The sequence below is a fragment of the Physeter macrocephalus genome, chromosome 14 (assembly GCF_002837175.3).
Source record: "Physeter macrocephalus isolate SW-GA chromosome 14, ASM283717v5, whole genome shotgun sequence".
Taxonomy (NCBI): Eukaryota; Metazoa; Chordata; class Mammalia; order Artiodactyla; family Physeteridae; genus Physeter; species Physeter macrocephalus.
The window spans coordinates 125,658,269-125,672,383 of record NC_041227.1 but is presented as its reverse complement, the minus strand read 5'-3'; the positions used below and the strand labels follow the sequence as shown (position 1 = coordinate 125,672,383).

General features: G+C 63.4%; 1 protein-coding gene across 1 annotated transcript; it reads left to right on the top strand.

Annotated features, from left to right (window-relative positions):
* The first annotated feature begins 1,200 nt into the window (after window positions 1–1,200).
* SEPTIN9 (septin 9) lies at window positions 1,201–14,108 on the top strand. Its single transcript, XM_028499188.2, has 9 exons — window positions 1,201–1,392; window positions 3,916–4,044; window positions 4,425–4,506; window positions 4,780–4,917; window positions 6,843–6,960; window positions 7,964–8,059; window positions 8,359–8,455; window positions 11,882–11,933; window positions 13,049–14,108. Exons 1-9 carry the CDS (start codon window positions 1,233–1,235, stop codon window positions 13,182–13,184), a joined length of 1,008 nt encoding a protein of 335 aa, XP_028354989.1. The 5' UTR covers window positions 1,201–1,232; the 3' UTR covers window positions 13,185–14,108.
* Window positions 14,109–14,115: the final 7 nt, after the last annotated feature.

Below are 14,115 nucleotides of genomic sequence, written 5' to 3'. Positions count from 1 at the left end.
CAGGGTGCCCCAGGAGGAGAGACGGTGATCCTGGGAGGTAGGATGAAGCCGAAAATCCTTCTTAGTGGGAAGAGCTTGGACCCAAGGGGGCAGGGAAGGGGAGCTGGGGGGCCAGCCGGGGAGGGTGTGGCCTGGGCATGTGCCACGTCGGGGGCTCACGTCGCGGGCTCACGTCGGGGGACGCCGCCAAAGTGCTCCAGCCGGACCCTGGTGGGGAACCTGCCCCGTCCTGAGCGCCCTGAGCAGCCCTGCTGGCCGGGTGCACCTCAGGTCCCCACTGGGGGCCCTCTGGGTGGCATCCCCCCACCCCCAGACCTCCAACCTGGGCGTGTGGATCCTTGAGGGCAGCCCGGGAGGAAAGGAGGAAGGCTCTAACCTATAGACCGCAGAAGCTTGAGGTATTTCGAGCAGCTCAGCCCCGTCTGCCTGTCCACAGACATGAAAGCAAAACCTCCTCCTGGCCTGTGGGTGTGAGGCCCACAGGTGCTGGGTGGCCAGAGAGAAGACGGCCACCTGGATCCAGTCCAAGGGCCCTCTCCTTCCTGCCATCTCCCAGGAACGCCGGGCCCGGAGGAGCTAGCTCTGCATCCAGGCCCTCCTGCCTCGAAAGAACGCCCCCCGTCCCAGCACGCCTGCCGCCCCAGGGCTATTGGCTGGTACCTGGGACTGAGCCAGTGCCGGCCCCCTCCATCCTTCCTTCAGAGGGCTGTCCTCTCCTTTGTCCTGGCTCATGGGTTCACCCAAACACTGGCTGTTTGACCCCCAGGGCCCCTTCGGCCGTCAGGCTGCAGCAGGTGTTGGGGCCAAAGGTGAAGGAGATGGGGGGACCCACCTGGGTGCCCCGGGCAGGGCAGGAGGGTGGGGGGCAAAGAGCGCTCCCCGCGTGCTCAGGCTAGTTGTCCTGGGTGCAGCTCAGGTGAGATAGAGGAGGGGTCAGGGGTCAGCCCCACCCTGGAGCCTAGGGGAGGGCCCCAGCCTAGGCAGGGCTGGTGGCTTGAGATCTGGAGTGAGGCTCTGCGGGCCAAGCTGAGTGACTGCAGGACAACCTGGGCCTCCGGCTCCGGCTCCAGCTCCGGGGCATTTCTCAGGGGTCTCCCGGGCAGCTGAGCCTCAGTTTCCCCGCCTGAGGATGTGGGGGCTTAGCAGACGCCTGCATGTGCCCCCCGTGACCCCCTAAGGCGCCCGCTCCTCGTCCCGCAGCCACCGAGGCAGCTCCCGGCAGCGCTGGCGACATGGCCGACACCCCCAGAGACGCCGGGCTCAAGCAGCCGCCCGCGCAGAGGAACGAGAAGGCCCCCGTGGACTTCGGCTACGTGGGGATCGACTCCATCCTGGAGCAGATGCGCAGGAAGGCCATGAAGCAGGGCTTCGAGTTCAACATCATGGTGGTCGGTGAGTCCCCGGTCCCCTCCACTGCTCAGAGCCACACGGGGAGCCTGCCCCGGGCCAGCCGCACAGGCTCCGGGGCATCTTCTCTTGCAAAACGGGGGCGACAGACCTGGCCTGCAGGCCAGATCGCGAGTGGCGTTGTGTGTGTGTACGCGTGCCCGCCAGGAGGCTCTCGGCCTCCGTCAGCTCCTCAGCAGGGCCTCTGCCCAGTCCATTAAGAACCCCGGAGACAGCTCGGCCCCGGGCCGGGCAGGGGCTCAGGAGGCCACAGCTCTGTGACCAGTGGCCTCCACCTTCCGCTCCTTCCGCTCTCACCTTCTGCCGAGGCATCCCCATCGCTGTGGCTCAAGCCCTGGGTGGGCTGACCCCCGCACCCGGCAGGCCTGTCTGGAGGCTCTCCTGTGGCCTCTGCAGAGCTGGGTGGACGGTCACGGGGAGGGGGTGGTCATTGATCAGCCCGGCCCAGACAGGGTTGGGGGGCTGGGCTGGGGGGACGGTGGGCAGCCCTTGTTCCCGAAGACTCTCAGGTCCTGTTCAGTCCTCACAGTAACCCTGTGAAGGGAGCGCCCATTTTTACAGGCAGACGTGAGGCCCAGAGAGGGCACGATGAGGTCATTCAGCTCACAGTCCGGGCTCCATGCCTCCGCCCTTCTTCCCGCAGCCGTGGCCCCGCAGAAGATGCAGCCAGGGTGGAAGGGCGCCTGTGGCGGGGGGGCGGTCTGCAGACAGGGGGAGAATCGCAGCCTTGCCCCTGCTAAGCTGCCTGATGCTTGCCCAGACTTCCCTGGGGTTTCTATCAGCCTCCGTTTCCTCATCCATAAAATGGGATAGTCCTGGCCCCCAAGGGCCAGGAGGGGCAAATGGGAGAACGTGTTCGGCCCCTGGCATGGTTATGCGCACTCAAGAAGATTTCAGAAGCAATTATGAGGATGGTGGTAATAAGAATAATAATAATTACAGGATAAACTTTCAGCTACCCTGGTTGGCATCTCCCAGGTGTCAGGGGCCATGGCTGGAATATTTGATGCACCCCCTGGCCTGAGCTTGGTGGGGACACAAAACCGTTGGGCGGAAGGGGAGATGGATGAGGAGGAGAGCCAGTCCTCGGGCTGGTAAACAGCTCAGGCCAGGGATTCCCGACGCCACCCTCTGGGGGACCCACACTTTTCCTTGAAAGGTTATCAAAGTTGGAAAATCAGTGTGATTTGATTTTTAAAAATAACGTTGGTTACCACGGCCAAAGGCCAGCTCAGCGCAGAGGCAAAGCGATGGGGCTCCAGGTCTGGAGCGTGTGAGCCTGTACGCGTGCATGTACGGGTGCGTGCATGTGTGTGCACGTGTGCAGGGTGCTGAGGTGTGCCTGGTGCATAGCAGGCGTCTTATAAGCATCAGTGGCCACTGCCGCTGTTAACCCCCGACGTGGAAGGTCCTGGCTGGGGCCCTGGAGCTGGGCTGCTGCTTCTAATCCTCAGTCTGGACTTGGCCTCAGTTTTTCTCATCTGTCTGATGGGCTAACGACAGCACCCGGTTGTGAGGGTTAAACTGCCGCTCTTAGGACAGTGCCCGGCGCACAGCGAGGGCTGCGTGGGAGGGACGTGGGTCAGCGGCAGCGAGGCAGACCCTAGGTTCAGGGTGATTTAGAGCGGGAGGGGCCTTCCAGTCAAGACTGAGTCCAGGTCCCCTCCCTGTTGTGCCCTCTGCCCTCGTCCCTCTTGCTGTAGGAGGGGACTGCGGGTGACGTGAGGTTTGGGCTTACAGCCAGGCCAGAATCGCTTCTGGGGCCACACCAGGGGGCGGCTGATGCCCCGGGGGCTCACTGGCCCCTCGGCCCCTCAGCTGCCAGGTCTGTTGGTGTGGGCACTGGTCAGCGCTGTCCCTGCCCTTGGCAGTGAGGCACAGCTGCCCACCATCCGGGGGCCCGGTCAGGCCTCCTGTGCCAGGAAGAACTGGAGCAGTGGCCTTTTACGGAGCCTGGCGGTCACTTGGCTGCAGGCTGTGCGTGCTGAGCGCGCTGACTCTTCCACCGAGATGATCCTGGGAGGCGGGGACCCCGGCCCCCAGGGCTTTGGACTGGAGCCCCACAGTGTGGGCAGCCCGGCCCCGGGGGATGCAGACCCTCCATCCTGAGGTCCCAGGGCGGGGGGCTCTGTAGGGCTTTTCCTTCAAACCCCACGTCGATCCCAGTATGCCCAACAGCTAAGAGTGGAGCTGCACTGGAGGGGCCGGCCCCCCACTTTGCCTCCCCAACACTGTTCTGTATCTCAGCTCCTCCCCGGCACCCCAGGACCTCGCATGGGGCAGTTTGACCATCCCTGTGGTCAGAAGGCGAGGGGTCCGTGTCCTGCTCTGCCACAACGCACTGTGAGAGCTCGGCCACCCCCCGGGCACCCTCCTGCCTCCTGACCTCCCCCTGACCCACCCCCAACCAAGGTGTGCCGGGGGGCGATGCCCAGGCACCGCTGCATCGCAGGCCCGTGGCCTGCCCTCTCTGGAGCGCCACGCCAAACAGCCCCGTTCTCTCCCCAGGGCAGAGCGGCTTGGGAAAGTCCACCCTGATCAACACCCTCTTCAAATCCAAGATCAGCCGGAAGTCAGTGCAGCCCGCCTCGGAGGAACGCATCCCTAAGACCATTGAGATCAAGTCCATCACACACGGTGAGTGCCGGGCGGGGGCTGGGGGGAGGGATGCCGAGTCAGGTACCTCAGGTCCCCTGAGCTGGTGACTCTCGGCAGCACCTCTGGGCACGTTGAGACTCAGGGTGAAGGGTGAGGGGTGAGGGGTCGGGGCTGCTCTCCGGGACCCCTGCAGGCCCTGGTCAGAGCCCCCTGGAGATAGCTGAGTTGTCCACCAAAAATCATGGGCAGGGGGTGCCCGGGATAAGCGTCATCAGCTCTGCTGGACTTGACTGCTGCAGGCTGGTATCACCCAGCCCAAGTGGGCTTCTGTGGGGCAGGGTGGTCAGGGAGCCTGGCCGGGGTGTCTGTGCGGGTCCTGGGTCTCCCCCTGAGCTCGGTGGGGCTGGGATTCTGTGCAGATATCGAGGAGAAGGGCGTCCGCATGAAGCTGACGGTCATCGACACGCCGGGGTTCGGGGACCACATCAACAATGAGAACTGGTGAGGGGCTCCGGGGGCCGCTTCCCCGGGTGGAGGAGCCCTAACGGGGCTGCTGGGAGTCTTGCCCCTCCCCCCGACCCCGAGGTCAAAGGTCAGCCTGGGAGGCTAGTGCAGGGCTCTGCTCAGAATGTCAGACACCTCCACACGTGTACGGGCGGTGGGCTGGGACTTGGGGAATTACGGACCTGCGGCTGGGGACGGGGGCCTGCCCCGCAGCTTGGGTGGTGGGGTGGGGGGTCCCGCGTGCAGGCTGACTGGGGCCTCTCCGTGCAGCTGGCAGCCCATCATGAAGTTCATCAACGACCAGTACGAGAAGTACCTGCAGGAGGAGGTCAACATCAACCGGAAGAAGCGCATCCCGGACACGCGTGTCCACTGCTGCCTGTACTTCATCCCCGCCACCGGCCACTCGTAGGTGCACACAGCCGAGGCCTGGGGCTGGGCTGCCCCGAGTGCAGAAGGGCGGGGTGGGCCGCGGTCAGCAGCCCGTGTGCCCCAGTCTCCCTCTGCCCCCATACCACGTCCCACCCACGTGTCCACCACCCAGCTTGCCCGGGAGGGCGGAGGACCAGGCGGGCCCCGGATGGTTCGGGGCCTGGACCTGCCTTCTCAGGCCGGCCATTCGGGTAGGCCTGGCAGGCGGGTTAAGACTCCGGCTGTGTGTCCTTAGCACGTACCCGCTCTTCCAGGGTGGCTGCCGGTCCCTTAGGGGGGTGATGATGATGTGATAACAGTCCCCGGCGGGGACCACCAGGAGGGTTTAAAGCACAGAGAACGGGCTTGGCCCCCGGCAGGGCTGGATAAGGGCTGTCGGTCGAGGCCACCTTGGTGAGAGCCGTTTTCTCCTGCGGGCTCTGTCTGCAGCTAGAGGTGCACAGGGCAGCGAGGCTGGCCTGCGGTGGGTGCCCCGGAGCAGGCGGAGGGGGGGGTCCTCCTTGCCTCCTTTGAGCAGGGGTGGTCTCCCCTGGGAGGGCAGCTGGGCTCTTGATGGCCTCATAGACCCTTTGTCCTTGCCTCCCTGAGGCTCTGCCTGCACCGGATACCTTGGTGCCTTTCTACGCGCTGGTGGACACCCTCGGGCTTGTCCTGAGTCAGGACGTGGGGAGGAGGTGGACCCAGCACCCAGTGGGGTGGAGAGGCAGCGTGGGTGGACGGAGAGGGAGAGCTGGGGCCCGGCGTCCTGCTGGTCACCACGGCCTGAGGCTCTGGCTCCTTCTGGCTGTTCTACCCTCGGTCCTACTCGGAGCAGGGAGCCCAGGGGTTGGGGGCCTCGGCCCCGCAGGCGCGTCCAGGAAGGGGCCCGGCAGGAGGCGGCCGGCCTCGGCTGCGGCCTTTGTGGGGAAGCAGGCCGAGTCCCCGAGCTGCCCGCAGCGAGGGTCAGCTCAGCCCGGCACCAGAGCAGGGACCGTGGCCGAGCCTCTCCCTCTGGGGGACGGCGGGCTCAGCCGTGGGCCCCACGGCAGCTGGTCCAGGCTTTGCTCCACCGAGGCCGACGCCGGGAAGCAGAGCCGGCCGGCGAGCTGAGGGTGGCCACTGCTGCTTCCGCGGGGACCCAGCTGGGCGCTGTGCCGGCCCCTCCCTCGGGTCCCGGGCCCGTGGGGCTGGGGTGGCCCCTCGCCCTCCTCGTTCGGATTTCCTCCTGGAACCCGCCTCAGCCCCACCCCATGTCTGCCACTCACTGACCCTTGACGGGGGAGGAGAGCAGGCGCCGCTCTGCCCCTGGTGGGACCGTGGTGCCCGCCTTCCGGGGGTCCTGCGGCCCTGCCCACACACCTGCTGAGAAGAGGTTTCGAGTCGGTGGGGGGCAGGGAGGGGCTGGAGGGTCAGCCTCTCTCCACGTCGGATCTCAGCGCACTGGAGCCTGTGGGCGGGGCGCTGGGACCGCCCCGGAGAGCAGCCTCCCAGCCCCCGCCCCAGGAGGTGGGGCCGAGTGAGCTCCCATCCCTCCTTCCTCTCGCCCGTATCGAGGGCCCACGGCCCGATGGCCACCTGAGCCGGTAGCAGGGGCAGCACTTCTCCGAGTGGACACACTGGGGGCTTTGGGAGCTCGTGCACGCGGGTGCTCGGAGCAAGCCTGCCCCTCCGCCCCCTGCTGCCCGGGCTCAGCGTGTCCCAGGAGCCCTTTTCCTTTTTCTGTCCCTCGCTCCTGGCTTGGCTGGAGCCCTCAGCCCCAGCACCTTGACCTTGTCGGCGTGCACCCACCTGGGAGCCCCTGCAGGCCCCCCAAGGGCCTCCCTCAGCTCCATCCAGGCTGGAGTAGGCCCCCCTCCCTCGTCCCGGCCCCCCATTTCCCATGTCCCGCCAGCCACACCCTCATGCGTGTCCTCCTCCTCCAGCCTCAGGCCCCTGGACATCGAGTTCATGAAGCGCCTGAGCAAAGTGGTCAACATCGTCCCGGTCATCGCCAAGGCTGACACGCTGACCCTGGAGGAGAGGGTCCACTTCAAACAGCGGGTAGGGCTCCGTCTCCGCCCAGCTCCCTGGCCCCCTGCCCCTCTGTGGGAGCGAGGCGGGTGAGGGGCAGTCAGACAAAACGTGCCACGTTTTTATTAGGTGGAAGAGATGGTCCGAAAGGGACGGTCTCCGCCAGGGGACAGCTGGCCGCTTTCTTCTCTGCCACTGTCCCGCTTTGGGCTGCTGTCCAAGCAGGAGGGTGAGCCCCGGGCCGCTTCTTCCTAACGGCCGCACGTCAGAACCACCTGGGGAACTTGAAAAACCCGGGTGCCTGGGCCCCCGCAGAGCCTCCGCCTCAGTGGGCGTGAGCAAGGAGGCCCCTCAGTCTAATCCCCAAAGCTCCGCCCTCCCCCTCCCCACCCCCCGACAAACCGCCCCGCGGTCCTCCGCTCACAGCCCAGGTGCCACGGATTTTCCCAGCATGCTCAGGGGAGGACAGTGCCCTGGTAATGGGTGTGTCTGGAGGAAGAAGGAAGGAGAAAGCTCCCAAAGCTGCACACAGGCATTTGCGCTCAGGGCAGAAATGACAGCTGTTGACTGCGGTGTCATCACCGAGCATCACCCGGAGCATACGGGTAGCTGTCGCTGCCAAGGGTGGGGACGCTTTAACACAGGCAGGTGCACCTGTGCAGGATGGTGAGCTGCAGTGAGAGGCTTTCCAGGTAGAGCTCAGGGAGGGGAGGATTCGGCCAGCCTGAGTGATTTTCTTCGGGGTGTGATGAGCTGGAGGACAAGGACAAGGGAGATACCCGGGACAGAGACCCGGGTCCCTTGGGTGGCTGCGGTCTCTCCTGGCAGACAGGTCTGCAGCTGCCCCTCCTCCACTCGGGAGGCACAAGAACTGGAGAGTAGCAGTGTCACCAGCCCCCCAGAGCCCACCCCTGATCCCGAGCCTGGGGCCACTCACTTCGTGGAGGTTGTGGCGTGAGCCGATCCCCCAAAGCTGGGTTTGTCCAGCTTGCTGCGTAGACGGTGCCCGCATCTCTCTCCTCTGGACCCCCAGATCACCGCAGACCTGCTGTCCAACGGCATCGACGTGTACCCCCAGAAGGAGTTTGACGAGGACTCAGAGGACCGGCTGGTGAACGAGAAGTTCCGAGTGAGTGGACCGACCAGGATGCTGTTCCCAGAGGCCTCTCGCTTCCTGCTAGAGGACATGGGTGTGGGGGTCTTCCCACCCCATCCAGGGCGTCTGGGGGAACGGGTGGGAAGGCCTTGAGCCATGAGAACGTTATTTTCTGGGCTAGGAGGAGTCGGTGCCAGTGTCCACATGCAACCTTCTCAGGCCAAGGGTCTTAGTGCTGGGGGCCTGGACTCCGGGCAGCTCCACCCAGGGGCCCAGGGAGCGGACTGGCCTTTGCACGCTCGCGTGACCAATGCTGCCTGCCCTTCCCCCAGGAAATGATCCCGTTTGCCGTGGTGGGCAGTGATCATGAGTACCAGGTGAACGGGAAGAGGATCCTTGGAAGGAAAACCAAATGGGGCACCATTGAAGGTAATCGCTGAGCTGATGTCTGGGGCCCCCAGACAGGTCAGAATAAAAGCTGCTTCTGCTGGCTGGGAGCTGCGTTCATCTATTGCATTGCCCACCTAGCCGTGGCGAGGGCTCCCATGGTTCCCGCTCGGCTGGGGGGAAATGAGGGGGCAGGTGGCTCGTCTGGGGCCCACAGCCGTTAGCTGACGGAGCTGCGCCTCCACTCCCATCTCCCATGGGTGGGAAATATCCAGGGAGGAAGGAGGTATGACGGGCACTGTCAAGTTCTAGGTCCCGGTGCTGGGGTTTCACAGGCGTGCTGTGTGACCCTGGACAAATCACCCCGCCTCTCTGGGCCTAGGAAAGGGCTGGGCTATAGCTCTGTCCAGCTGAGAACCAGATGCCCTCCCCACTTCCCACCCCTAGAAGTTCCTGGGACCCCCATCTTAGTGTTCTGGGGCTGCTCTGACAAACCAGCACAGTCTGGGTAGCTTAAAACAGAAGATTATCCTCAAGAGTTTTGGAGGCCCTGAGGGAGAATCTGTTCCCTGCTGCCCTCCTGGTGGCTGCCTGCTGTCCTTGGCATCCCTTGGCTTGTAGACGCATCACTGCAATCTCTGCTCTGTCTTCACACAGCCTTCCTCTGTGTGCCTGTCTGTCTTTCCCTCTTCTTATAAGAACACTTGTCACTGGCCTTAGGGCCCACCCTAAATCCAGGATGACTCCCTCTTGAGATCCTTACTTTAATTATACCTTCAAAGACTTTTTCCAAATAGGGTCCCTTTCACAAGTGCCCAGGGTTTGGGGCTGGACGTTGTTTGGGGACACAATCCAGCCCACTACGGTGGCCATGACCCTGGGTGGGGTGGACCTGGGCATTTCTCTACCCCCCCTCTGTTCCGTTCTCCCTCTTTAGAACAGAGTAAAATAGGCCACTTTACTCCTGTTCACTTGGCTGAAAGGCCCCGCGTAGAGAAGGAAGCAGAAAATCCAGCAGTTGCTTTCAGCTTCAGGTGCCACCCCCACCCATGCCCAGCTCACGACCTTGGGCATGTCCCTTCATCCCCCAGGGCCCCTGTTTTCACCATCCATAAAGTGGGTACCATGTGCCAAGAGTTTAATAAAATGAGAGAATGTCTCAGGGACCGTTGGAGCTTTTGGGGGAAGCAGATACTTTTAAGTAACTGATACAAGGAAAGCTGATATAATGGAGCACTCCCAGGCTGGCTCATTTTAGCTGGATTAATTGTTAAATTCCTTTACCTCCCTGACCCACGTGGGCAGTCTCAGTTAGGCTTCACCCTGGGCTCATCCCGCCTTGGCTCCACCTCTTCCATTTCCTCTCTTCCTGAAATCTTGCTGTTTAGGAACCTTTTTGTGAAGGTATGTTTTGGAGGGTGGAGAAGTTCAGGATAAGAAAGGGCCAATGGTGGTGGTGGGAGGGGGGGACTTCCCTGGTGGTCCAGTAGTTCTCTGCGCTTCCACTGCGGGGTGCTTGGGTTCGATCCCTGGTCGGGGAACTAAGATACCGCACGCAGCCCCCAAAAATGAAAAAAAAAGAAAGAAAGGGCCAATGGGGACCTGGGAGGGGCAGGGAAGGGCAGCCCGGCAGCTGACAGGCCTCTGCTGCCCCCTGGTGGCCAACTAGGGCCCTGCAGGCAGCCGGTAAAGGAAATTGTCAGGAAATGAGCGAGGCTGATTTTCTGTGTCCCCCTCTCCTGCTTTGGCCCGGATACCGGATACACGCATTGAATGACCTGTGCGTTGTTGTGGTGCCACCAGCTCACGTTGACGGTGGTGATGAGAAACAGCCCCATGGAACCTGTAAAGACAGTTGGTGGGGTGGGGGTTCTCACATCCCTGCAGCCTTCCTGAGGCCCTGCAGGACTCCCCCAGGACCTGGTGGACTTTTTTTTTTTAATCTCTGGGACCTTGTGAATTGGGAGCTGACCAGAGAGCTGGCCACTCTGTGCTGGCCCTCAGCCAGAGTTATTAAGTGCTTCTCCTCATCCCCTCCCCCACCAGTCCTAGTTCTTTGTTCTTCCTCCGACTTGGTGTACACCAGCGTCCTGAGGTACTTTACTCATCCTTGGAAGCCTCCTGAAATGTTTTAAGAGGTAGGCGGGTGTCATAAAGCACACAGTTAACTCATTTAATCCTCTCATGTCCCTGAGAGGTGGGTGGCATTATTATCCCCATTTTACAGGTGAGGAAACTGAGGGTCAGAGAGGTCAGAATAACTTACCTAAGCCAGGAAGCGGCAGAAACGCACTCACTCCAGGTTCAGAGCTCTGTTCTCCCCACCAGCTCTCGCTGCTTCTCCAAGTTAGATTAAAAGGCTGCGTGAGAGTCAGCCGGCAGAAGGTTCTAGTGTGGGCACAGCCCTGCCGGGGTGGGGGGTGGGGGAGAAAGGAGAGCAGGGGTGTGGAGGGCAGAACCCAGGCAAGAGGCAAGTGAAACCCAATCAGGAGCACTGGAGGCCCTGCCTGCCGGCTCACCAACCCTTTAAGCTTCAGAAAGGCCCCGCTGTTCTGGGATGGGGACGCCTGGACCAGGGAGCCAGGCCTCACGGGCTGTGGAACCCGGGCAGACCTCTTTCGCTCTCTGAGCCCCATCTCGCTACAACCACAGAAGAGGAACCTTAGTCGCTATCCCGTAGGGTGTGTGAAGGTCGGATTAAGTCCCCCGGGCTGGACGCCTCCACAGGCGTCAGAGAAGAGCCTCTCTTTCTGCCTTCTCCGCCCACCTCTCTCAGTCCAGGTGGCGCCACTCAGCACCCTTTAAAAGGTGTGCTAGCACCTGCTGGCCACACAGCAGGCAGAGTGTTCCCACGTCGTTCTGGACTGTGGCAGTAACTGCCACCAGCTTCAGCCCCAAGGCATTACCTGCATGCTCCAGGGTACCCGTGGGGACCTGGGGGACCCCTCCCTGCCCTCTTCCCGCGCCCCCAGAGCTATCCGCTGCTCTGCGGCTTGTCAGTCTGGGAGGCTCTTGTGTGTCCTCGTGTGCACCTTCCCCAGGCAGCGTACGGCTCAGTTTTGCTGGTTCTTGAGCTCAGTGTAAACAGTCACCCCCGGTGCCCGGTCTCTGTACACGGGTGTCCTTGTGTGTGTCCTGAGCACGTGGGGAGAAGTCCCAGCCCTGATTCCTGCCTCATTCCCTTCCCAGCCCCCGCCTCGTCTTCAGGTCTCCCCTGGGACATCCCCCGGTCGCCCCCGGCATAGCAGCCGCCCTACCGCCACCGCCTTCTTAGCCTAGCGCTCTCCCCCGCGGCCGTCTTGGCCGGGTGACCGTGCCATCTCCCTGCTAGAGCAGAGCCCTCCGGAGGGCAGGAGCCGAGGCGCCCACTGCTCGCCTGGGCGCGGGGGGCCCCTCCTCCGCTCGCCTGCCCAGCACTGGGGGAAAGGGGCTTTGCCTGGCGTTAAAGCCCCTTCTGTCTCTCCGCAGTCGAGAACACCACGCATTGTGAGTTTGCTTACCTGCGGGACCTCCTCATCAGGTGAGAGCCGGGCTGGCGCTGACAGCGCCGGAGGGGCCTCCATCAGGGCCGAGGGAGGGGTGGGACCGGGCGGAGGTCTTGAGGAGCAGCCGGCGTGCCCCACCCATCTGCCTGCCTTCCCGGGAGGGACCTCGGAGGCCCATTTTCTAAAACACACCTTCTTGGAAATGAAGCAAGAAGTGCAATTCCTTTCTACTTCTACTTGAAAAGGGTTGAGTCTGCATCACCGCAGCCTGAGCCCATGAGATTCAGGGCCCCCGGAGGTCTCGTACGCTGGGCGTGTGTTGGGGGTCCCCAGCTCCCATCCCGGCGTCCTCTGACCTGGCGGAGGCCCCTCTTCAGTTTCCTTGAGCCCAGGCAAGGAGTAGCCCATCCTCCGCCCATTCGCGAGGGTGCCAGGTGGGTGGGTCTGGGCCCGGGCAGGTGAACAGAGAAGGTAGGCGCTCCCACCAGGGTACCAGGGGCTCCCAGCTTCTCGGCCAGCAGGATGGATGCTAGGGACAATGTCAATAGGAGGGATGGGACCATCTCTCGTGGCCTCCAGGTTGGGGGGGCCCTGGCTTCCAGGGGCAGCCCTGCCGTGCTGGAAAGCCTGGCTGCGGAAGGACGCCCACCTTGGGCCCTTTTGACACGCCCCTTCCAAAGTCTCTCGTGCTGAGCTGCAGAGAAGGGAAGGTTGAACGCAGGACTAGCGGGGTGCCAGTGCCCCCAACCCCGGCCGCCTGCCGCAAGCCGCTGCCCCTTACCTGCCAGCACACCTGGCTGCCGGCCCGGCTCTTCTAAACTGGAGCAAGGACACTCCAGCCCTGCACGCTGCCCGGGGGCCTCTGCACTCAGCCCCTGTCCCTGGACTGGCCCCTGGGTTGACACACAGAAAGGGGGACGTGTTAGAACACATGGTCCCGAGAGCAGCTGGGGTTGCCCTGGAGACCCGCCAACACACACCCCTGCCCAGGCTTGGTCTGTCTTGGTGGGGCTAAAGCGCTCCACTGGGGGACCCCCGGGGAGCCAGGCAGTGGGGATTGGGGGTGTGGAGGGCAGGCCGAGCGAGCAGGGCCAGCCTCCTGCCCTCGCCCGTGGCCCTCCTTGAGACCCACGCCCCCGGCCCCTCCCAGGACACACATGCAGAACATCAAGGACATCACCAGCACCATCCACTTCGAAGCCTATCGCGTGAAGCGTCTGCATGAGGGCAGCAGCGCTGTGGCCAACGGCGTCGAGGAGAAGGCGCCAGAAGCCCAGGAGATGTAGACACCGCCTGTCCCGGGACCCCGCCCCGAGTCTTTTCCGTCTCCCTCCCCCCTCCCCCCACCCACCTGCCCCGTTTTATTTTATATAATTTTCTCCATGTGTCCTCCACCTCCACCCCTTTACAGCTGCCAAGCAACAAGATGACGAGAGCCCTCTCAGTATGTGTTTGTTATTAGCCCGCTGACTACGGGGACCCGGGCTGGGGGGTCCTCGGAGTGGGGCCGGCTCTCTGGCCGTCCCTGAGGTCCAGGAGGGGCGGGAGGACCACTGACTCAGTCCTGACCCTGCCCCGGGGCCGGAGGAGTGGCCTCCAGCTCTTGGTGCCCCTCGGACACGGCCTCTGCGGCGTGGCAGGGGGGTGCCCGTGGGAGGATGGAGCCATCCTCGTGGACCTGGAGCCCCTGCCTGCCCCTGCCTCCCCACATGGCCCTGGCCGTAACTCAGAGCACCCCACCCCGCCCCTAGGGGAGAGCAGTCCATTCCACGAGACCCAAGTTGCCAATTGCTTAGATGCGGCGAGGCCACTGGCTGCTGCCCGCCCACCTGCCTGCGAGCCTGTCCTGGAGCAGGAAGTGCCTTTATCTCAGCCGTCCTCGCGAGCCAGCAGCTCTCCCCCGCTGTCCCCTTGGACGAGAAATTGGGACAAGTTGGAGAGAGGGAGGTGTGTCTTCATCTCCCCTCGTGTCCCACACCCCCACCCCACTGGGATTTGATTTGAGGATTCAAAGGAAGGGAAAAGATGCACCACCACCACCCCCCTGCCTGATTTTTGGGGCAGGTCCAAGTGAGTGAATCTGGAGCAGGAGCTAAGGGAGGAAGTGCTGGCAGGTGCCCGAAGGAAGTGGGGGGCCATGTGGACCACGGCTGGGGACAGAGTGGCCCTTGTGGCCTTGGTGGTTGCCTGCCGCCGCCGCCCCCCCCCCCCCCGCGT